Raw genomic sequence first — 24,562 nt, 5'->3', positions numbered from 1 at the left:
ACAAAAACCAAAAAGTGGCCAGTAGGACAAGGCACTTCATTTTGAATGAGGTTAATCATAAATATAAAATCCATAAGCGTGTCCCTGCCTCTCCAAACTAATGAATAGTTCTAGTCCATGCAGTTCACTGTCTTCTGTGCAAAGGAATCTCTATTTGGTTCTGGATTGAGGCCAGGCCTTCATCTTGTCTTCTAAAACCTGGAAGAAAACATTCAGAGGATTATCAATCAGATGTAAAAATTGGCTTTAAGACTAGAGAGCTGAAGCTGTAGCTTTCAGGAAAAAGAAGCCTTAATTTATACTTGAAAATAAGAATCACAACAGAATCTTTGTAAGGCATCTTTGTATGTGTAGTTCCATCCCTACACTGCTTCGCTTAAATTGGTTTTTCTTCTATCTTGCTTATGATCCTGTCTATAAAAATCTCTACAGTGCTGAAGAGCAGAGAAACAGTTATTTCTTTGGACCCCATACATCTGGCAGATCTTTTCTGACACGTGCCTGGTAGAGCCTTGTGTTATAAAAGCAGAGCTGCAACAAGCTGCCCACCACCCTCCAGCGAGTTAGTAGCAGGAATTTGTGTAGAATTCAGATTTCTTTTTTCCTCTCCTGAATCCCCATCTAGCCCAAGTGTCAGCTCTTCCATGAGATTTCATGTTCCTTTTATTACTGCCTGTCTCAGCTTCAGGAAAGATCTGTTTTCCCTTATTATTTTCCTACATTGCTGTGGTTCAGAACCATAGTGCAGTTGTCAAATGCATTGTGTGTTTTCACCCCTGCAGTTTCCCTGTTAGGTGATTCAATGCCAGGCAATGATCTCTCCACTTAGGGGAAAGAAAGAAAGTGAGAAGCAGAGAAAACAGCTCAGCATCGTTAGCCTTGGGTTTTGGCCATTTTTCTCGAAGACAGAGTGCTGTCTCTTATCTGATTTAAACCTCCATGTTTTCCGGATGAGAAATAAATCTTTACACAAAAATCCAAGCATTAGTTTCCAGGTGGTTGAGAGGAAGTTTTGGTTCTCAGGATTTTTTTTGTGTGTGTGTTTGTATTTTGTTGTTGTTGTTGTTGTTTTGTTTTTGGGAGTTGAGTTATTTGACAAAGGACAGTGTTGACTGCCTCTGGTTTACACTTTTCTTTCGAAGTTTATTTTATGTTCTGTTGTGGTTTTCAGATTTCTCATGGTTTGGATTTGGGAAAGTAAAATCAAGACAAGGTGTTGGTAAGTAGTACTCACTCCTTCCTTGGATAAGTAACAAATTATGTTGTTTAATTCAGATGAATTGCTTAGGTCCTCTTTTCATTCGTTGGTACTTGATTCATTTTCCACTTTCCTGGTTTCTGATTCTTGAAGGAGATTTAGGATTTTTTTTTTATTCAGGAAAGCCATTAATTTTGCTAATTGAGTTCAGTAAGCAGTTTTGCATTTTTGAAGTTGACTTGTTTTTATCTTACGGGGAAGTACGCATTGTCATCCCAGTTCTTGGTTGTGATGTGTTATTAAGGAGTTTTTAAAAATGAAGGACAACTATACATACAGTGAATTGTTGGCTGAATAGTTAAGCCTGGACAAGTTTGGGTCTTTCTTCCATTGGCCAAGATGTAATAGAATTCTGAATTGGTAAATCAGCTATTCATTCAGGACCATTTCTCTTTCCAAACAGATTCCCATGTCCAGACATTGTTATTTGTGCTTGATTGCATTCTCTTCCTTGTATTCAGACTGTGTTCTGACAATTGAAAAGCAGAGTTTGTAGCATACTGAGTGAATGCAAATGATACAGCTCATCATTAGGATTGAAATCAGGTGTGATCTCCTGGGACCTCCAATTCGTTCAGTGTTTTCTGTTGCTACAGAGACAACAAACAGGACTTGCTTAGAGGGCATGGACAGACAGTTTTGCACATTTCTTGTGGGTTTCCAAGATCTGACCATTGTGGGTATCTGTTATTATTTCTTTAGGTAGCAAGGCTGGCTATTGGAAAAACTGTAACACAGAGGAAGAGATGAGTGTCAGGGAGCTGTCAGCTGTGGGCCTTCTGCTCACATTTTTTTGAACTATCCATATAAAGAAGCCTGTTTCCTTTCCCTTTTGAACCTGACCTCATACCTTGTTGTGTTGGGTAGCCTCTATCACTGTCTTTCCAGCGATTCAGAAATGACCATTGGCCTAGCCCAAGTTGAGGCAGACTGGCCAGATGAGGTGTGGAGTGGGGAGAATGTCATCCTGATTTTTACTGGCCCTGTGAATACTAAGGTGAAAGTATTTAACCAAAAAATAAAAAAAAAAAAAAGAAAGAAAGTGGAGCCATGCAAAGTTGGAATATTAAGCTCAACTAGCTCAGGACTTCTAAGCCGCTCCTTGGGGGCAAATTTCAGACAGCTTGATCATAGTCACTTTGCCAAGATATTGGAGGGATTATTCTCCCTGGGCAGATTTAAAGATGCTCTGTTTTGAGGGCTTTGTGGGGTGTGTGTATATATGTGTGTGTGTGTGTGTGTGTGTGTGTGTGTGTGTGTGTGTGTAGTGTATGTGTGTATGTGGGGTATGTGATAAACTTTTTTACAACAGTAGATGGAGTCTTTCTTCCACTAATAACAAATCACCATAACCATGTGAACGCTTTTCAAGCCCATTCGTACTATAGGATAGTGCTTGTTCCCTGAAAGCTTCAAAAATATGGGTTCACCCTACAGCCTGTCAAAGGTTTTATTATTTTTCAGATGTGGTAAAGCCAACACTACAGGACCCCACTCCCAGTGAAAAGAGAACTTGTTACTCACAGTTCCCAAAAGGAAGTGGTGTGACGTGTTCCGAGGGTTATGAAGAAAAACACCAAAGTTGTCAAGAGGCAGAGAGGACAAGAGGGAGTGTGGGCAAAAGCCTTACTCATGATTTCCATGAGAAACACTAGACAAGACCAGAGAGCAGGTTTAGGATTGGCTAGTTTGGGTCATTTCAACATAGGGGCTGTCCTAATAACTGATTCTGGAGTGATCAGGACAGTCAGATAATGAGAGTCAGATAATAAAGGTGATTAGGAGGTGTGGACACTGGATTGGCGGTTTGTATATTCAATACGCTCGCAAGGAAGGTATTTACTCTCTCCAGGAACCCTTCAGTGTCAAAAGGGCCCCAGAAGCTGAAGCATCAGAATCCAGGAAGTAGAATGGCATGGTTAATACAACTGCCAAGGTAATAATCCTTCCCCTCACTTAAAAGGCATTGTTGGTATTGAGAGAAGGAAACTCCTTTCCTAGATGACCTTTATGGTTCTTATCATGAGAAAATAAGTCAAAATTTGGCTTAGAAATGTCTTCAAAGTCTTATGTGTAGGATATGTTACCAGACAGCTCTAATAAAAGAAAAAAATGCCTCATTGTACCTGAGAAACATTAAAATAAAAATGTGCTAAAAATGTTTCCAGGCATAACTCTTGTTTGTCACCTCAGTAATTAGAACTATCTACCTCAAACTCAGTTAGTGTGCACATACCCAGCAATTTAAAACTTCATATTCATATTATAATACATTCTTCAAGTCCTTGTATAAATTTCTTGTAACATACCGGGATGTACCCTTGACTCTTCTTCTGTCTGCCTTTTTTCATAATGTCTGCTCAAACACATGCACAGACATACAATGACACACTCTGTTATATGCACAGACAGGCTGCTGTCAAATTATATAGACATTCATTGTCCCCGTTGAGAGCTTTTTCCCCTTCCCCACTTGCTGTGCTCTGTATTCCATTATATCAAAATGTTCATAGAAAAATGGGCTTAATCCCTGCAACCTTGCCAGCCACTCAATCTCCCAGGTCTGAGAACATCAATAATGAAGAAAACAGCACTTGAATGTATATTCTACTTGATAAATTGTTGAGGTTTATGTGTTGCCCTGATTTATGAACAGTGACTTTCTGGCAAAGTAAAAAGGCTTTTGGAAAATTACCTATAGTGTTTTGTACTATTTCTCTACTTAATCCCATTCCCCAAGCCCCTAAACAAGAGCCTGTTCTCTTGTGTCTGTGACATTACAGTTGGGTTTTTTAACTGGAGAGGTCAGGGGGAGGAAGGAGTGTCCTCTGGAGGAGAAGTAGAAACAGAGAGTAAGTCCCTTGGTTGTACTCTTTTAGTTAAGGTTCCACTGTGTCATTGACAAGAACTTCAGGATACCTGGAAGAATATCAAGACTGCCTTCTAGGTATTGACCTTTTCAAAAATCATTGACTACTACTGTGATATTCATAGCCTGATCTGGGCCAGAGGAGAATCAGAGAAGAGATCAATCAAGATCACTGTATTTTTAATCATTGTTAAGTTCCAAAAGGAAACATTGCTGGCCTTCTAATAGCATGTGATGTATTTGGAAATGACAACTCTTATATCTCTGGGGTATGGGTAGAGCCTGACATGTGTTGAGAAATGTGCAGCCGTGATTGTATGGAATTCAGATGGTAGTGTGCTTTGGTAACCTCATAGGAGGTAACAACTGCTTTGGGAACTAAGCAAAGGAACCAGTGGTAAGAAGATTTTAGGGACTAGATGCAGAAACCTTAGCATAGTATTTCTCCATTTTATGTCACTGGTTAGAATCTAGATGATCTAGACCTGGCAGGAAGCAAATCATGAAACAGGGATGGTTGGGGGTATTAGAAAGAACTTGTCTTTATAACTGTTCTTGGCAGGATTCCCACTCCTTACTAAACACAGATCAGCTAGGCACAAGATGAACACCACTGTTGGGTTTATCTTTGCTTTGAGTGTTCTGTGGCTTCTGAATTGGTTATGTGAGGACTTGTTCACAGAATTAAGCCAGAGTGTATCATTAAAGACAACTTAAATGCATGTTCCCTTGAGAGAATGCTTTAAAAATTACCTATAATAGCAGTTGGCTGCCTTCTGCATAGTTTGTTTAAGACACAGCTAGCTGGGGAATGTCCAATTGTTATCACTGCAAACTGTGATAATCCCCAAGAGAGGGAAAAATGGATCTTGGAGGTTGGAAAATAAATTATTATATTTCACAGGAGACTGAAAACTGTATGACAAAACGACTTTGGCTTTAGAATCTCTGAGTTTCTCATTGAAAGAGTTAAGTGTGAGGGGAAAAGTAGAGAGTGGATGGAGGTGCTGAAATGTGTTGGGGAAGGGGATTGGATGAGATGCAGTATCTTTCACAGGAAGTAGCACTTCAGACTCTTCACTCCTGAGGAAAGCATTTGCCTTGGCTAGGTATTTGATTCTGCCTTTTCTCCCCCTCTTGTCATTCCTCCACATCCTTTCTCTTCCTATCTTTCTCTTGGATTATGGTGGTAGTCATGGCCCATGGTCTGCTTTCATGGACCCTGCACCCAGTCAGTGCACTGTACAAACACATGTGATATATCTAGGGTATTTTGTCTACTTCCTTGTATGGAGTGCCTATTTCAAGTCACTGTAGCCTTCATTGTTTGAAGCTTTCACTTAGATATTTATGTTTGAGAATCTATTTTTGGTTGCAAACAGTATGAGTTTAGTGGCCAAAGGATAGATTGTTTAGACGTGATATAGAACACTGTGTGTATGGGTATATATATATATATATATATATATATATACACACACACACACACACACACACACACACATATATATATATATATATTCTGAGAGTTTGGGGTAGAAAATGTAAGTCTTGCATAAAAAAATGTTATGATTATTGCTTTAGTACAAAGGAATCCAAGTAATGACTCCATAAATAATATTACAGCTAAAAGCAAAGCAGATAACTTTGCCATGATATTGATCTATTACTGTCATTAAAGTATTTTATAGACAAAGGCAGTGGTGCAGGCACTACAGAATATGTAATAAGAGTGACAGAGTCATACGACAGTCCAATATAAATCTAGTCTGCCAGTTAAAGTTCATTTACTAACACCTAGTAGTAATTTGTATTCATGAAGCACATTTAAATTTATAATACATTTAAAAAATGTCTTTCCTTCTTTTATTTCTCTCTTGTATAAGAGAGAGAAACAGAGAGAAAAAGAGAAAAAGAAGCCATTTCTATAGGGTCTCATTCTGTAATCTTCCCCCTAGACTTCTCCACCAGCCGGGATCATAGGCAAGAGCACATGTCCCTGCCTGTCAACCTGGGAACAAAACCCTGATCTTCTCTATGGCTGCCAGCATTGCAGAATATTACTCTACCTCTGTATCACTATGGCTGTGCCTACAGTATATTTTCATATCACTAGTCTTATACAAGTCTTACAAAATAACAAGCAGATATTATTTTGTGCATTTTGCAAGTGTAAATAAGTATAGATGTATGGAGAAGGAAGTGACTTGTCCAATGAGTGGAGAAAAGAAACTCAGATTTTTTTAACTCCTAGTTTAATTTTCAGTGCCTTGTGAAACAGATATCCTAGACTTGTGCTGAGAGTTTCAATGACAGAGTGTTCTAGAGACATTCATAGAACAGAGAGGAAAGCTGTATATTGAATTACAGGAGAAGGAAGTGAGGAAATCAGAACTGTTATATACAGCTGGTGGGAGTATAAAATGCTACGACCACTTTGGAAGACTGTTTGGCAATTCCTCAAAATGTTTAATGTAGAGCTACTACACGACCCAGCGGTTTCACCCAAAAGAAATGAAAGCATGCGTCCACACAGAGACGTGTATGTGAATGTTCTTAGTAACTTCATTCATCACAGCCAAAATTGGAACAGTCCAAATGTCCATCAACTGATGAATAGATGAACAAAAAGCAGTATATCCATATAATGGAGAATTATTCAAAATACACAGGAAGGAAGTGCTGACACGTGCTACAACACAGATGAACCTTGAAAACACAGTGTTAAGTGAAAGAAATCAGTTACAAAAGATCACATATTATATGGTTCCATTCAAAGGAAATACCAGAACAGGCAGATCCATAGAGATGGAAATTGTAGTCAGGGATGCCTAGGGCTGCAGTGAGGAGAATGGGGAGTGAGTGCTAATTGGGGTGACGAAAATTAGTCACAATGATTATTGCAGAACCCCGTGAAATCCACTGAGTTATATGCTTTAAATGGGTGAATTTTAATGTGGATTATAACTCGAAAAAGCCATTAAAAATTACAGGAAAATATGTATTTTTTTTCTATTTCCAGGCCCAGCTTCAGTTATCAGCAATGATGATGACTCGGCCAGCCCACTCCATCACATCTCTAATGGGAGTAATACCCCTTCTTCTTCAGAGGGCGGCCCAGATGCTGTCATTATTGGAATGACCAAGATCCCTGTCATTGAAAATCCTCAGTATTTTGGCATCACCAACAGTCAGCTCAAGCCAGACACATGTAAGTACAGCTGTTTATAATTATCGGCCATTTGCTGCTAGCTGTATCAGCTGGAATGTTTGCAAGGATGGCTGGAGGTGGGGGAGTGGAGAAGGTGGGTAGTAAAATGTCTGAGGATTCTTGTGGCTTTGGGCCCACAGAATAGATAGAGCCTTTAGTCTGTTGCTTATGGAATTCTCAGGGTGTGTCTCCTGCTGTGATGGGAACTGTAGGCAGATACTGACTTCTCTTGGGATCCCTCTTCCGAAGCCGTTTGTCAACATGACGTTGGACTCAAGCCATGCCTTTTGTGAAAAAGATAGAGACATAAACCAGAAGTATCATTAGAATTTACATACCTCAGTCATAGATGACATGAACTGATGCAATTTAGACTGAGTTTATGGAAAGTGATTACACCTTGTGTTCTAGGTAGTCAGGAAGGCACATAGCACGCAGGTGGTTATCGATTTGGGTTGTTTTGTACAGTCTTTGTTCCCAGTATGAGACCCTGTTGTGAGGTCACAGTAGCAAGGAGATGTTGCATCAGATTACGTGTTAAGTACGTTGACTTTTAATTTTCAGGACCACATTAACTCATTAGCCTCTGTTGTCAAGTTTGGGATTTTTTTCTCAGATCCCCTTATGGTGTCTTCTGAGAAACTGATCAAATATAAAAGATGGAGCAGAGCCTTCAGGGTGACAACAGATAAAACCACAGTGGGCAAACAGGCATGTCTCATGGGAACTCCAGACCTTCCCTCCTAGGAGCCACAGGGCCTAGGACATCAGGTGTCTCAGATCTTAGAGTTTCCCTGATACTGATGAATGGGTATCTTCTGTCTGTCTGCAGTTTCTTATTCTATCGTCAAAACTTTTTTTCAGCCCTATTTCGAAGGTAAAGAAGGGCTATTACAAGGTTAGCCTTTGGAGACTGGCTTTCTGTGGAGAACTCTCAGGAGATGGTTTAGCAGTGAGAATCAGGTCTGCTTATATATCAGAAAAATAACTGTAATTTTCTCCTATTCATACAAATTTATTCCAAGGTATGTTTAAGGTTGAAGTTGAATTTAAGAGTTAGAAAGAAGGGTATTACTGGTTTTTAATGCATGAGAATGGGTCCCACCACAGGTTTCAGTTGAATGTGTGATATGACAACATAGAACAATGTGTGTGAAGAATATTGAGGTCCTTGAAATAAAAGGTATGATTTAAAAATTGGGAGCTGACAGGTGGCTTGGTGGTTAAGGGCACTGGATTCCCACATGGCCGACCGTGGTTCGAGTCCTGGACCTGGTGGCTTGCTCTCGCTCTCTCTTATTCTTACTCTCTCTGTTCCTCTTTGGTCAAATTAAAATAAATAAAGCTAAATAAATAATTCTTAAAAAAAAATAAGGCAGTGCTGACATATATCAAGGCCACAATATATAAAACACAAACACAAAAAATCAAAGTATTATTAATCTGATATGGTCACTGTGATGAGGTAAGCAGCCTCCAAAAGCCCTTGAAATGCCCTGTTTGCCTAACAAATATGTAACAGGGCAAAGCAGTGTACTGTGATGGGAGACTCTGTCATCATTTTGATTGTTCTCCCTAGGAATGGAGTTTGTTGACACCTCTGTCATTACCAGTAGCAGGCTATATGATGTAGTGCAGTTAGCCTGAGGCTGTCTTATAATTGAGGTTGACTAAAATCGACATGCCCTTAAAAAGTTTGCTTTCCTTTGTTGATGGAGGAAAGATAAAGCTGAATAGTCAAGTAGATACCATCAACCCAACAAGTCCAATAGCAGAAAATGAACAAACGAGCAAGAAAGCAAACAAACAAAATAATAAATGAGATCCAGCAGGAAAAAGCAAATGGAGTGACTGCTGAGTCGGTGCTTCTATCTGAATGTGTTTACTTTCTTAGAAATCCTTTAAAAAGTTTTCAAAGGTTATTTCCTCAATCTAAAGTCTGTGGAGATTTTTGCAAAGATTTTCGCAAAATTTATTTATTTACTTCTTCTGAGAGAGAGAAAGAAAAACGAGAGAGAGAGAGGCACCCCAACAGGGTTTTCATGCTGTGATCCACCCCCAATTTCTCCCAGTCCGGATCAAGGCATGCACATGTGTACCCAGTGTTTTGCAGATTTTGGATTAGACATTTTGGTTATTTTGGGAAGATTCTTGGGTTTTTGGCTCAGCCGGTATGTGCCTCCCCCACATAGAAGGAATTGGAAGAGAGTTGAGGAGACCTGCAGCCTCCCCTCAGCTTCTGGCCTCTACCCAAAGCTCCCAACCACTGATTCTCCATCTGGCTGTTCCTTTCTTGTAAAGTCTCTCTGGGCCCTTCACCGTCCTTTCCTGGCTTAGTGTTCTCAGTCACTTCTCATCTTATACCAGAAGAAATTTTCTTTTCTTTTTTTTTTCCAGGCATGAAGCCATATATTTTCTTTCATGATTTTAAGAACACTTAAAATTAGACATGTTCCATGAATCATTTTTTTAAGAAATGAGAATGAAGAAGAAATTTAGTTCTGCCCTTTCTTTCATCCTTTCCTAAATTCACTATTTATCCTAGAATTATTTTCTCTTATTTTCAATGCTTCGTTTGCCTTCTGCTAAGTAGCAAGTATGACCACTACTGTGCATCTGTAGTCTAGTCTAGATTAGATGGTAAACTCCTGGAGAACAGAAATTTAACCAGTTGGATTATTCCTTCATAGCATGGACATGATGCACTTTTGCTGTTGGCTAGATGTTGACTAGATGTGGCTCTATATTGCTGAAATATTAATTGCTGGAAAATAACAATGATTCAAAGTCTTTTTTACTAGCTTTATTCCTAGCAAACTTACCTACCTAGTAGTTTATTATACATTTTTCCAACAATATAGTGACCAATTAAAACAGATTTAAATAACACTTTTATCAGAAATAAGCTTTTAACAAAAAATTCCTTTGGACATTCTAATTGCAATCATCCAGAAATTAAAATGTTTCATAGCTAAACCATAAAATAAAATATTTCAAAAGGAAAAGATAGGATGTATTGCTATAGACTCATGAAACTTGAGGACTTTAGCTTTCAATTCTCATTCTTTTCTTTTTTTATTTGCTAAAGGGTGCGTACTCACTGGAGAGAGACAGAGAGAGAGGGAAAAAAAGTGAGAAAGCACCCCAACAGGACATGGTCATGCTGCAATCCTTTCTCTTCCATTCTCTTCCTGGGATTTTGAGCATGCACACATACACACCCAGCATGTTTTTCAAGCTGTCATGCTGTGTCTGGGACTCAAACCACACAGTTGGCCATGTGGGATCCAGCCACCTTACCCATCATGCCACCGGCTGGCCTTTCCATTAAATACTTTTTTACAAGCTAACTTCTAAAGAATCTATAAAGAAGGGTTTTTCCAAGAAGTTGCATAAGTTACCTCTAAAAAAAGAATTAAGATCTCAGAGAAAGTTTAGAATTTTTCCCATCTGCTTAAAGTAAAATATCATGCACACAGTGCACCATCATCATCCTTCTGGACCAGTCAGAGTTTTGGGCCACTAACTAGCACATTTGCTTCTCTTTTCTAAAGCTACATGCTATTCAAAGCTGTTGGGTTTAGAATATATGTGTGAACTCGCAAAGAGTAATCCTCATCTATTTTCACTGAGTTGTGAGAATCTAATTTAGTGAAATTGAACTCATCAGATATTTACTGATAATCTATAATACTCCAAGAAATCCTAGGAAACAGACATTTGGTGATAATGATGGCTTGTTCCCTGTTCTTGGGGAGTCTCCTTGGGAAGGCTACTAGTTATATTACCATCCAGAGTCTTCAAAATTTCATGGAAAATGTATGTTATGGAAAGACTGTGTGTGAATTTAAAAATATTCTGTACCAAAATAAACTTGGATTTTAATTCTACTTTTCATGGACATTTTGAATTCCTATTGTATAATCAAATGCAACATGATGAGCACAAGGATAGGATAGATTAGAACAAAGGTGTTAAGTGCCAATTACCTGCAGGGGTCAGGAAGGCCAATGTGAGAAGCAGGATGGATCATGAAATGATATGGGCTAGTGAGGACTGTGCTGAAACATGAGCTTGGTATACCAGATACTCCAGATTGTCCAGCCAGAACAGGCATTTATGTCCTATGAATTCTCCAAGATTTAAAACTGGGTAAGAAAAATAAGAATCCATGAGTGTCAGTCAAAGTTTGGTCCATAATCTACCACCTGTTTGAGGTCCTTCTGAGTAGACATTAAATATCAATGAACAGAAACACCTTATTTTAAAGCAGATGCTCACAAGTGGCTTGTCCACTATGATATAGCCTCAATTATTGCATAGCTATATTTTACCAAAAAAAAAAAACAAATCAGCAAATAAACAAACATGATCAAATCAGATTTCTTTAAATAATTCATAGGGTTGTTTAAGTGAGGGATGACAATAAATTATATCTTCCAATGTACTTTTCTTACCATCAGGAGCTAGGTGAGGTGTTCATTTACCAAGTCCAGAGAGAGTTTGCAGGATATTAGCACGATCTGAACAGGGCTGAATTGCTCCTGAGCACTTTCCAATAGAAAGTCTGTCTACTTTATTGCAGGGCCCAGAGGTTCCCCCAAGACCGCCTGATAATAATTTGGTATTTGGAGGCTCCTGTGTCACTGCAGGAATTAAAGGAGGCTAAATCCATGCCCGATGGAGGAGAAGAGTGCTATGGTTATCTGCACATTCTGGCCAGACCACATCTTGACGTCACTCCTTAGCTTCCATAACCTAGCCAAGCAAGAAGTTACCTTCCCAAGACAAAGCAGTGGGCTCTAATGACTAACCCCTCAAAGTACTATGCCACTTTAACTATAGATCCATCTCCTCGATCAATCAGGATGGCAAGATGGAGCTGAGGAGCTCAGCAACATCAAGTCTGGAGCTGGTCTTTAATTCAACTAGTCTGTTTAGACGTGCCTGAAAACCATGTCATCTGACAGCATGGGGTGGTTTCCCAGTAGGATTTACAAACTTGGCTCAAGGGCAGCTGTGTTGCTATCCTCTCCTGACTGCTGAGAAAGTGTTTGACAGGGTACAATGGAAACAGACCTTCTGAGCTGAAACAAAACAAAACAAAACACAAAAAAGAAAATGTACTAACCAGTTAACCCCCCGAATCATCACTCTTGGGGTCTCTCAAAGGGTGGGAAAGTGTTCTATTTTCTCTTGCCGGAGCAAACAACATAGACTTACTGTCATCCCTGAAAACGAACAGCCTTGTAAACTAGTTAGGATCCTAGCCTTGGGCCTAAATTAAATTAGAGTTCTCTCTGAATATGTACCCGTATGTGTTTATCCTTGCAGAGCTTGTCCTTTCTGCATACCTAGGGCTAGTAACCCCCCACTCAAATGCAGACAAAGAATTCTTTTTTTTTTTTTCCCACTTGGATTCCATTCCCAATGAAATGGATATTTATTGATTTCTTTAATATGCCATACTTCTCCCAGTACTATAGTTTATGTGTGTATGTGTTTGTGTGTATGTGTGTGTGTTTTCTCATTGGTCACATACTTATTAGGCAGTTTTGTAGATAAGCACAGATTCACAGACCAGCTAGGACTAAGGAAATAAGACGTCACCAAGGGAGGAAATGTTTTAACAGTAGTTGAAAATAACATAAGGGGACTTTTCCTGCTCCCCTTAACTGCCATATCCATTTCATTGTCTTACCAATAAGAGATGGGATATTTTTCGGAGAAATGGAGAATTTCGCAACATTACCTTGAGTGCATATGAGCAAAAACTCTGAATTACATACCGTACCTCAGGAGCTCATTAGATTAAAGAATGAAGGTCCCGAGAGTTTCTTGCAGTTCTCTTTAAACTTGAGTGCAGTTATATGACTATTGTCCATTGTGATGGTTGGGGATAGGATTTAAGAACAGGTAGAAACAATTGCTTTAGCACTTCCTCCCATCTTTTGCCTATGCAATTTGCCTTTCAAACATATATTTTATTTTAAGCATTTAATTGATCTAATAACTGTTTTGAGAACCGTTTGTATGCCTTCGAAGGTTATGGCCTGTGCTTTAAAAATAATTTAACTCCATTCTGTCCAGCATGAGTGTCAGGGCAGAGAGAATGTAGTTCTTTCAGAAGAATCTCGACAGACTGCTGCATTTATGGCATAGCCAGTGGACAATTTGGTCCCACAGAAGCCCTCATGGCTCATTGCTGGCATTCTCTAGGTCCCTACACAATTCTATCTCCTTCTTGGTGCCATAGCACCCCTTCGCTAGCTACAACAATTTGATATTATATTCCCTTTCGACTCCAAAGAAGATGGTTAGAAGTTCTCAAATAATGCTTTAAAAAGCAACTTGAATTCCTAGAAGAAAGGAAATGAATACATGCTGCATGATTACATTTAAAGTGAAAGCCATGTTATAAACCCTGCTGAGATGAAGATACATCAGCAAACCAATTTCAGGCACATTCTCAACTATGTAAAATCTTGTTAATAGTGTTTGACCACTGGGTGATACTCCTGTTATCAGATAAGAAATGCCACTCAATAGCTAGTTCTCCTGGAGAAAACATGTGATGGCTGAAAAGGAAGAACTGATAATGGATTTAGGTCAGGGAGATATTCACAGTGATATTCTGAAGACTGTTTCCTCCCACAGCATCAGCCAACCAAGATGGCATTGTGCGTCCCACACACATCAGACATTTTGGTCCAGTTTCACTACATCATTAGGAATCTATTAGAAGTGTCCCAGTAGGTGGAGGATTCTAATGCACCTGTTCTGAGTATTTCCCAAGGCCCCACTGGATTGTAGGGTAGAGATTCAATAACAGGGAGAAACTAACCCAGTGGAACCCCCATTTTGGCTTGGGGTGGGTCATTCTTGCATGTGCCAGCAGATTGTGGAGCTGCACCAGCTCAGCAAACACAAACACAGAGCAGCCTCCAATGTTGCTAAGAAGTTCCTGCAACCCAGATGCTTTGCACAAACTAGTGCTCCCTGTAGCGAAGGGGAGATGACATAATTGCAGTTATTATGGATGGGATGGTCAATTCTTTATGGCAGCTATTATAACAAAATGTATGTTTTTCCCCTGTGACATGTAGATTTTCCGTCAGATTCTGGCAGCCTGAGAGGGGAACTCCCCACCTTTGGGCTCCTTCTCATATTTATCATCCTGCCAGCTTTCTGTTCTGAGGTCCAGTAGTGCTGCTGTGTAGTTCACTGCGGATATGGTAGTGTTTGCTTGCTTTGGTTTTATTTTTCTTGGTCATTATTCCTTCTTTTGAAAGTCAGGTAAGGAGGATTTGTTCTAGATCATGGGAGAGGAAGAATCAGGGAGAGAACTATTTCTTAGTTCAACCTGGCCACCACATACAAGGCAATCTTGCCCACTGGGCTCAGTCTCTAAGTTGGACTGACACAAGATAGTAACCCAAGGAGGAGCAATCCGTTCTTCCCTGTGTTTTGATCTGGCTCCTTTATTTATTTTTATTTTTAATTGGTTAATTAATTTCTTCCATGTGTGTGAGAAGGGTTTTCACTTGGCGATTGCCCCCAGTCTCAGCTGGCAAGGGTCCCGGGGAACACTTGTGCATGCCTGGCATGCTCAGGGAGGTCCTAGGACTTGAGCCCAGGACCTCTCCCATGTGAATCCAGTTGCATTATCACTGAGGCAAGCCCTGGGTATGCCTCCTTTAGCTGAGAGAACACTGTGTGTTTCAGCTGAGTGACATGAATGCCTGGCTTCCTGCATGGAGGGGAAAAGTAGAAGACAGTATATGTGTCTAAAAGGAAAAGGAAGTGTTAGGATTAGGGGAACCATCATCTTGATTTTCTCAAGACTGAGGCAGTTTCTGGGATGTGAAACTTTTATTTTTAAAAGCAGGATGGTCCACAAACCACATTGGTTGGTCATTGTAAATGAGATATTTGAAAGTAAGTGCCTGAAATGAGATATTTTAAGATAATAATAAATAATATAGGTTATAGTAGAAAATTTGGAAAGCATAAGAAACAAAGACCAAAGTAAAATTTCCCTGTAGGGGCTGGCTCCATGACACAGAAGCAGTGTACTGCTTGGGAGAAGTCAGATTTCATTTGGTTGAGCATGATTCAAACCCCCAGCCCAGACGGCCTGAAACACACTAGGCATGCATGCAAGTGCCCGGATCTGATGGACTGCAGGATGGAGGAAGGGGTTGGTGGCATGACCAGACTGTGATGGTTTCTCTCTCTCTCTTTCTCTTGTGTGCAGGCACACGTATTAGAACACGTCATAAATAAAGAGAGAAAAATCATCTGTAATTTCAAGTTAGAGAGACCACTAATAATACTACTTGGACATACATCTTTTCAGTCTTGTGAAGATCTTTTTTTAAAAGAGAAATTTTTACCATAGGGTGCATTCACTCACCGTAGAGACAAAGAGAAAGTGAGAAATCATCCCCCAGAGGGGACAGCCATGCTGCAATCCCTTCTCCTCCATTCTCCTTTTGGGATTTTGGGGATGCATGTAGATGTGCCCAGCATAAGTTTCAAACTATCAGGTCTGGGACTCAAACCACGGTCAACCATGTGGGAGTTCAGTGACCTAACCATTACACCATCTGCTGGTCCCATGAACATCTGTTTAATCTCTTGTGATTTAAAGTCCTACTGTTTGTGCCCTTGCCTTTATTCATACTGGGCTTTATTTGTATTTCATAGTAATAGTTCACCTTTGTGAGTTGTGTAGGAAGTCCATAGGAATTGTACTATGGGTAAAACTCCTCATTTTAAATTTCATATTTGTTTAATGGTACACAGGGGTTAAAGCAGAGCTGGGTGACTGGATATGTGTGTGATACCATATCTGTGTGAAGGTCACAGAGAAGCTGAGGTCTGTGTTGTGGTCTAGAAAGAAGTTAGAGGCTCTCTTGTTCTTACAAGACAGGCTGAGAGTTCTTGTTTCGAGCCAACCCTCTAAACTCCAATCGTAGTTTCTTATTAACTGAAGCTGATGGTCACTTTAGTCTCCCAGTTTTTCTTTTTCTTTTTCTTTCTTCCTCTTTCTTTCTTTTTCTTTCTTTCCCTCTCTTTATTCTTTCTTTCTTACATTCTATTTTTTTTTCAGAAATTTTTGCTATAGGGCACGTGTGCTCACTGGATAAACAGAGAAAGACAGAAAGTGAGAAATCATCCCCCAGGGGGATGGTCATTCTGCAATCTCTTCTCCTCCACTCTCCTCTTGGGATTTTGTACACACATGCATATGCGCCCAGTATGAGTTTAAAGCTGCTGGGTCCTGGACTCAAACCACAGTTGCTCATGTGGGAGTCCAGAGACGTAACCGTTCTAATATCTTCTGGTTCCAGAGTCTCCCAGTTTTTCCCCATACCTGGCTCCTTTTGGGGTGCTGGGTGTGCTGGATCTTTAAGGGGCAGGCTGGTTATGTCTAATACATTCCCCAATATTTAGGAATGACTGTTCTTCCATTCGGCATCCCTGGGCTGCACAAGGACCTCTGATGAGCTGGAGTCTCCCTTTGGCCACTCAACCCTATGTAAGCTTGAAGGAGCTAGCTGCCCAGAGCTCCCAGGTCTATCGTTGTAAAAGCCTTCCTTTTTTAATGTCTCTGGCATTTAGGCCCAGCCTGGGGCTCTGACAAGGGGACCTCTATCAACAGTATAAAGCACAGTAATGCATCAGTGTTGGTATTTTGCACATTAAGGTTGACAGATTCTAAAGCTGATTTCAGAAGAAATGGATAACTATAATGTGTAGGAGGTTAGACCTATGTGATTATGACCCCAAAACAAGGGGAAGCCAAGAAAGAAAATAAGAATGTAGGCCTGGTTTCTAGGTTATTCTTATCCATCACTGTATGTACTGTATTATTCTTATCAGTTGCTGTATATGGGTGGACATCAAAATTCATTTTATTCTCTTGCTACTATTTAGAACATTTATTTATCCATGCTGTTGACCTTCTAGGTGCATTGAAGTGCAATCTAAGCTGATCATTAGATAATGATGGCATTTAGACTGAGTGCTATATTCCTAATATTCTAATAAAGTGGTTGAAATAGAGGACAGGATAAGCCCTATACAACATAATTATATCAAAATAGCTAGTCTTGGTTTAGGCCATGGCTTTCCTAGAGAGATGACATGATACATCTGCTTGTAAAATAAGCAGAGATAGCACCATAAGAAGCCACCTGAACTGTTTCCCTTCACAAATAATGAATTTTCAGATCCATTTATGCTTTCATGCTCAGTATGTAGTCCCCCAACTTCTTGCTCCCAAAGTGTTTACTTTTACAAGCAAGTTGGCTTTCATTCCTTTGCTGTTTATGCAGGGACAAAACTCATGTTCTTACCTTCTACCACTAGAGTACCTCGGCCAGCTGAAGAAACTGGTTTTTCATTTTCTCTATACTGGATTTACTTTCATTAGTATAAATTTGTTTGTCCATCTTTCCTCCTTTTCTCTGTGTATTAAAGTTGAGGAACTATAAGGCTTATGATCACATTTCTTCCTAGTCCTTAACTCCTTTAATGCCATTTCCTGATGTCTACAGAAGCAACTGTGCACATATACAGCTCTGTAAGACTTACTGAGAAGGCTGCTTTCCCTTTCTTAAATGCAATCAGAGGATATATTTGTAGGGTGTTTCTCCTCTTAAAAGCATATTTTAAAAAAAAATCTGATTCGTTGATTTTCATTTTCTAACTGCCAGAGGGCATGTTGACTATGCTTACCAGAGACAGAAAGTAAAGGGAGAAAGAGAAAGCACTCTCTTTTTTTAAAAAAATATTTCTTTATTTAATTTTGTCATTATTTTTTTGTTTGACCAAAGAGACACAGAGAGAGAGAGAAGGACAAAGTGAGAAAGCAAGCTGCCGGGTCCGGGACCAGAACCGTGGTCAGCCATGTGGGAGTCTAGCCCCCCAAACACTACACCAGCCTGCCAGTCCTGAGAAAGCACTCTTCAATGGGATGTAATTATGACACAATCCTTTCTCCTCCATTTCTCTATCCTGTCTGGAGTCTGGGCATGCATGCACATGCACCCCATGTGTTTTTCAAACTCCCAGAGCTAGGATTCAAATGATAGTCAGCAATGTGGGATCCAGGCTTCCTTCACCACTAGGCTACTATATAAGGCCAGCCCAAGAGCCTTTGTTCTGAGCTGATGGTAAAATTCCTCTATTTACAGGTAAGGTTTTTGGTTTCATTGAACCCTATCTAGACTGTCATCAACACTGGTTTTGGCTCTGACAAGGGGACCTCTATCAACAGTATAAAGCACAGTAATGCATCAATGTTGGTATTTTGCACATTAAGGTTGACAGATTCTAAAGCTGATTTCAGAAGAAATGGATAACTATAATGTGTAGGAGGTTAGACCTATGTGATTATGACCCCAAAACAAGGGGAAGCCAAGAAAGAAAATAAGAATGTAGGCCTGGTTTCTAGGTTATTCTTATCCATCACTGTATGTACTGTATTATTCTTATCAGTTGCTGTATATGGGTGGACATCAAAATTCATTTTATTCTCTTGCTACTATTTAGAACATTTATTTATCCATGCTGTTGACCTTCTAGGTGCATTGAAGTGCAATCTAAGCTGATCATTAGATAATGATGGCATTTAGACTGAGTGCTATATTCCTAATATTCTAATAAAGTGGTTGAAATAGAGGACAGGATAAGCCCTATACAACATAATTATATCAAAATAGCTAGTCTTGGTTTAGGCCATGGCTTTCCTAGAGAGATGACATGATACATCTGCTTGTAAAATAAGCAGAGATAGCACCATAAGAAGCCACCTAAACTGTTTCCCGAACTGTTTCCCTTCACAAATAATGAATTTTCAGATCCATTTATGCTTTCATGCTCAGTATGTAGTCCCCCAACTTCTTGCTCCCAAAGTGTTTACTTTTACAAGCAAGTTGGCTTTCATTCCTTTGCTGTTTATGCAGGGACAAAACTCATGTTCTTACCTTCTACCACTAGAGTACCTCGGCCAGCTGAAGAAACTGGTTTTTCATTTTCTCTATACTGGATTTACTTTCATTAGTATAAATTTGTTTGTCCATCTTTCCTCCTTTTCTCTGTGTATTAAAGTTGAGGAACTATAAGGCTTATGATCACATTTCTTCCTAGTCCTTAACTCCTTTAATGCCATTTCCTGATGTCTACAGAAGCAACTGTGCACATATACAGCTCTGTAAGACTTACTGAGAAGGCTGCTTTCCCTTTCTTAAATGCAATCAGAGGATATATTTGTAGGGTGTTTCTCCTCTTAAAAGCATATTTTAAAAAAAAATCTGATTCGTTGATTTTCATTTTCTAACTGCCAGAGGGCATGTTGACTATGCTTACCAGAGACAGAAAGTAAAGGGAGAAAGAGAAAGCACTCTCTTTTTAAAAAAAATATTTCTTTATTTAATTCTGTCATTATTTTTTTGTTTGACCAAAGAGACACAGAGAGAGAGAGAAGGACAAAGTGAGAAAGCAAGCTGCCGGGTCCGGGACCAGAACCGTGGTCAGCCATGTGGGAGTCTAGCACCCCAAACACTACACCAACCTGCCAGTCCTGAGAAAGCACTCTTCAATGGGATGTAATTATGACACAATCCTTTCTCCTCCATTTCTCTATCCTGTCTGGAGTCTGGGCATGCATGCACATGCACCCCATGTGTTTTTCAAACTCCCAGAGCTAGGATTCAAATGATAGTCAGCAATGTGGGATCCAGGCTTCCTTCACCACTAGGCTACTATATAAGGCCAGCCCAAGAGCCTTTGTTCTGAGCTGATGGTAAAATTCCTCTATTTACATGTAAGGTTTTTGGTTTCATTGAACCCTATCTAGACTGTCATCAACACTGGTTTTGAAAAGAGAATTCATTTTATTTGTAAGATATTAGTGATGAGTAACTACGCCTTAGATTTCTGAACTCCTGACCTGTGGGAGGGAGACAATGGTCCAGAAGCAAAGGAAATAAGATTATTATTCTCTTCTTGAATCACACTCCTTCTCTGGGCTTGTGTATTCTCTGCCACTTCCTTCATATTACATCTCAAATTTTTAATTAAAATGGATCTCAGTTAGATTTGAATCTAATGGTTGATATATTGACAGAGTCCACGGCATTAACATCCCAGTGCCCTCTTTTGTTCTCTTTGAAAAGATCCCTATTATTTAAGATCCCTATCCTGTCAGTGTAGGGGCAGGGTTATGGGAGGGGGTTACTGGGTTGGGATTAGTTCACATGGTCTCCACACAGTTTGCCCACTTTTAGAGAAAGGGCAATGTGAGTGGGTGGGTATGGATTGAGGTTCCTCAAGAAGACCCTCCTGCTAATGGGCACTGAACTTGGGTGTTACCGTGATCCTCTCTGACAGATCTCTCTGCATCCCCACTAGGACCAAGGAGCCTCATGCTGCCTGGCCACTTGCTACTTTGTAGCCCTGGTTTCAGCAGGTCAATCCTCTGGTGCTGCACTGTGCTCAGCTGGGGTGGGACAGGAAAGAGGCTCTTTGCATTGCTGAATATTGCTTCACTTTATTTCCATGTCTCATATTTAATATAAAAGGGTGGCTCTAAAACATGACTTGCAATCTCCCTATGTTTAGCAACTCTGGGGCTGATCCACACATATGTTTGAGTGATGATGGAGTTTGGAATTCTTTATCACATAGACATGTTCATCAAAATGAGATCTGTTGTACTGGAATTTGTGATGTAGTTGATCATTCAGAGCCAAACCCATATACCAATAAAGACAAGAGTGTCAGACCCGTGGTCTCTGTTGCCTGCTTTTGTCATCTAATACTTATTTTTGCATAGGTTTAAGAATATGATTCAGTGTTGGGATTCCTCAAAGCACTGAAAATAGCCCCCTAGAAGTCATTCTTGTTGGTCCCGACTTGCTCTCAGGAAGCTCCTCTGGGCTCAAGACCAGCATTCAGGGGAGGTGAAAAAGGGACACCCCCAAACCTCAGCTCTCAAGAAAAATCTTACTTTTATGCAATATTTTAAAAGATAAAAAGTGCATGTAAAAAAAAAGTCTGTGAAGAAAATATCAAAAATTTAAATAAAAATAGTATAATCCCGATAAGGCTCAGATCAGGGAGAGACAAGGTGAATATGGTAAGTTTAGGGTCAAATCTTGACTTTCTTTAAAATTCTAAAATATTATCATCATAGATATTTGCACTTACCTTTATTTCTCAGAGTATTGCATTAAACTATCATTGATCTCAATAATAGCATTTTCGGTGCACCCTTAAATTTTGTGCACAAAGGAAGAACCCCTCCTGCACTGTAGCTGATCCTGGGTTCAGGGCTCCTTCTGGTTGGATCTTGTGTAAACCTCTGGCCTTTGCAAGGCTCAGTTTTGTATACATGTACTGCTGGGCTGATTGTCTATCAGTTTGCCTCTTCCTTCCTGCATTCCTGGCCTACTTGTCCTTCCTCACCACCCCTCCCCCTACCATCTGCCCTGGAGACACCTGACTCTCTTTTGCTCAGCCAACTTCAGCTTGTCCAGCGTTAACCACCCTGGCTATCTTCCGAAATATCTGAGAGATGAGCATACGTGAGTCTCCAGAGTGAGGAAATGAATAAGACTGCCAGCATTAAAAAAAGAAAGAAAGAAAAAAGATAAAAAACATAGACTTTTTTTTGCAAAGGACAGGAGGGTCCGGGGATCTCAGTAAGCATGAGAAATAATCTAGAAGAAAAAAACTGGAAATAAACTTTTCAATTCTTTAAAACATTTAATAGATACTGATTTGTCCTCCCACATTTGGAAATTTAGTATTGCATTGGATAGATTAAAGATACAATTTTGACATTTAAAATGCTCCACTTTAACTTAGCATGTTCCTTAATACCATGAGCCCTTTTTCTAATGTTTGTACTCTTTATTTTTAAATAACTCATGTCTACTGTATTTTATGCACCAGACTCCATGGACTGTATTTTCTTTTCTTTTCTTTTTTTTTAATCTCTCTTTTTTAAGTTTTTTTCCATGGATCATGAGCACTTGCCTGAGAGAGACAGAGAGAGACAGTGAGAGGGAAAATGAGAAATGGCCATGCCACAATCCCTTCTCCTCCATTCTCCTTTTGGGATTCTAGACCTGCATGCACACACATCAGGCATGAATTTTAAGATGTCAGTTGTAGGACTTGAACCACACTCAGCCATGTGGAAGTCCAGTGCCTTAACCACCATGCCATCTGCTGACCCCCATGGATTGTATTTTCATATTTAAGAAACATAGTCCTATTGATACTATAGGATAGATGCTATTGTTCTGTTTTACAGATGAGAAAACTGAGGCTCAGGTCGGTTAGGAAGGGAAAGAATAACACCAACACATGGGAGAGTTTCATTTGGGCTCACTTCTGCCTCTTAGGGATCAAGGCTCTTTTTAGTCTAATGTTTTTCTCTAAAATGAGTACCTAGCAACTTCCTAATTCTTTAAGAGGCATCGCAGTGCTGCTGTGAGTTTATCAAGGTATGGTGAAGCATGTTAACCTTTAAACATGAAGATGGGGAATGTCCCGGCCCCAGGTGGAGAGTATTACAGGAAAAGGAACCAGTCAGTAGGCAGATCCTGGCCCGTGGTGTGCAGAGGGTGACCCAGACTCACTGGGGCAGGAGCATGTCCTCTCTCAGTAGCGTCTTTACTAGACATGCTAAAAAATCATGAACAATAGCTTTTATTTTGATTTTCTATGAATAAAAATCATGTAAAATTCTACTTTTTATTTTGTGCCAACCCGTGTGTAAAGTTTACCTTTTTGTTTTACTTTAGAAAATCGTAGAAAGCAATCTTATACCCTAGATGCTTTCCTGAGTGACTTCACCCCTCTGAGATGAGCACATGGTACTTCCTAGGTGAGACATGTCCACCTGTTCAAAGACAGAGTTCAAAAGGTGCCAAGTGTTTTCAGTAGCATGTGAAGATGCCCACTGAGTCTACTGGATTTTCTTAGGTAATACCATGAAGGTTGAGCACACGCAGCATTTGCCCAGGTCACCTTTTTTCAGGGAGAACAGGAGAACACAGTTGCCAATAACACCTTTTCATCGCCATCCTGCAGGGAACCAATCTTGTGAGCATCTCAGACAGGTACTTCTCTGGCTCAACCCCTACATCTCTTTTTTTTTTTTTTTTTCGTTTTCTGTGCAAAGGTTCATGTTTTCAAACTGGCTAATTGAAAGACCTGAACATTTTTATAGCTCTTTAGCCTTTAGGGAGTCTTTTTAAAAAGAAGAGTTGGCATTGATAAATGGTTTTGTTCTATGAATGTATTTCGGAGCTTCTGAAACACGGAGGACACCAGGAGCTGGTGCCTTTGAGTAACCACCTGTGACAGGCACTTACACTTATACAGATTTGTATGTGAACAATACTTCATATTAAACTTTGTTTTTAATGCCAGAGGGCACATGCACATCAAAGAAAGAGAGAGCTGGGTCCTGCCGTAATTCTTTTTCCTCTAATTCTCCCTCTCTAGAATCCTGGGCATACATACACGTGCCAGGCATGTTTATCAAGCCACAGACACTAGGGGTCAAACCTGGGTTGGACACATGGGAACCAGCTTCTTCTACACATGCTTAACCACTGCTCTTCAGAGCAGGCCCATCTTATTAGTCTTTTAATAGGTAGAATAATACATGTTATTCCAAAACATCACATAATAATACTTTATTGGGTTTGGTAAGTGCAGATGAGTTTGAATGGTGAGGTTAATCAAAATGAATAATTGTTCTCTGACTCAATGTTTGCACTCTTAATTATCTCGATAACTTAGAAAAGACCAGAGTTTGGAGTATGAATTATTCAATTGCAGTTCAAAGTCCATTGTGACAAATAATAATACAATCAAAATATTGTTCAGTAGAGATTTCCAAGTGCCTTGAATCCCCACGTATGTATCAACACAAAGCTGCAGAACTTGGCTAGCATTTTGGGGTTGGGTAGGAACACAGAGTGGCTTGGAGAGATTAATTAGAATGGGATTTCAGAGAAGAGGGTTTTGAAATATTTCCAAAGAGAGAATTTGCTGAGGCCTGTGCTTCCCCTGGGGTGGGGGTATGTGTGTGTGTTTTTGCATGTACCTAGATCCATTTGCCAGTATGGAAATGTTCCCAATGAGATGAAATAAAGCTAATCTCTGAATAGTAAGAGCAGCAGGGACTTTCAGC

General features: G+C 39.9%; 1 protein-coding gene across 1 annotated transcript in view; it reads left to right on the top strand.

Annotated features, from left to right (window-relative positions):
* LOC102468349 (BDNF/NT-3 growth factors receptor) overlaps window positions 1–24,562 on the top strand; it is a 217,040-nt gene that overhangs the window by 24,279 nt on the left and 168,199 nt on the right. The window contains exon 2 of the mRNA XM_014591523.2: window positions 7,150–7,338. Coding sequence (XP_014447009.1) covers window positions 7,150–7,338 — 189 coding nt within the window. The remainder of the gene's footprint in view (window positions 1–7,149; window positions 7,339–24,562) is intronic.

This window comes from Tupaia chinensis, unplaced genomic scaffold, assembly GCF_000334495.1.
Source record: "Tupaia chinensis unplaced genomic scaffold, TupChi_1.0 Scaffold000007_1, whole genome shotgun sequence".
Taxonomy (NCBI): domain Eukaryota; kingdom Metazoa; phylum Chordata; class Mammalia; order Scandentia; family Tupaiidae; genus Tupaia; species Tupaia belangeri.
This window is presented reverse-complemented; position numbering and strand designations above follow the sequence as displayed.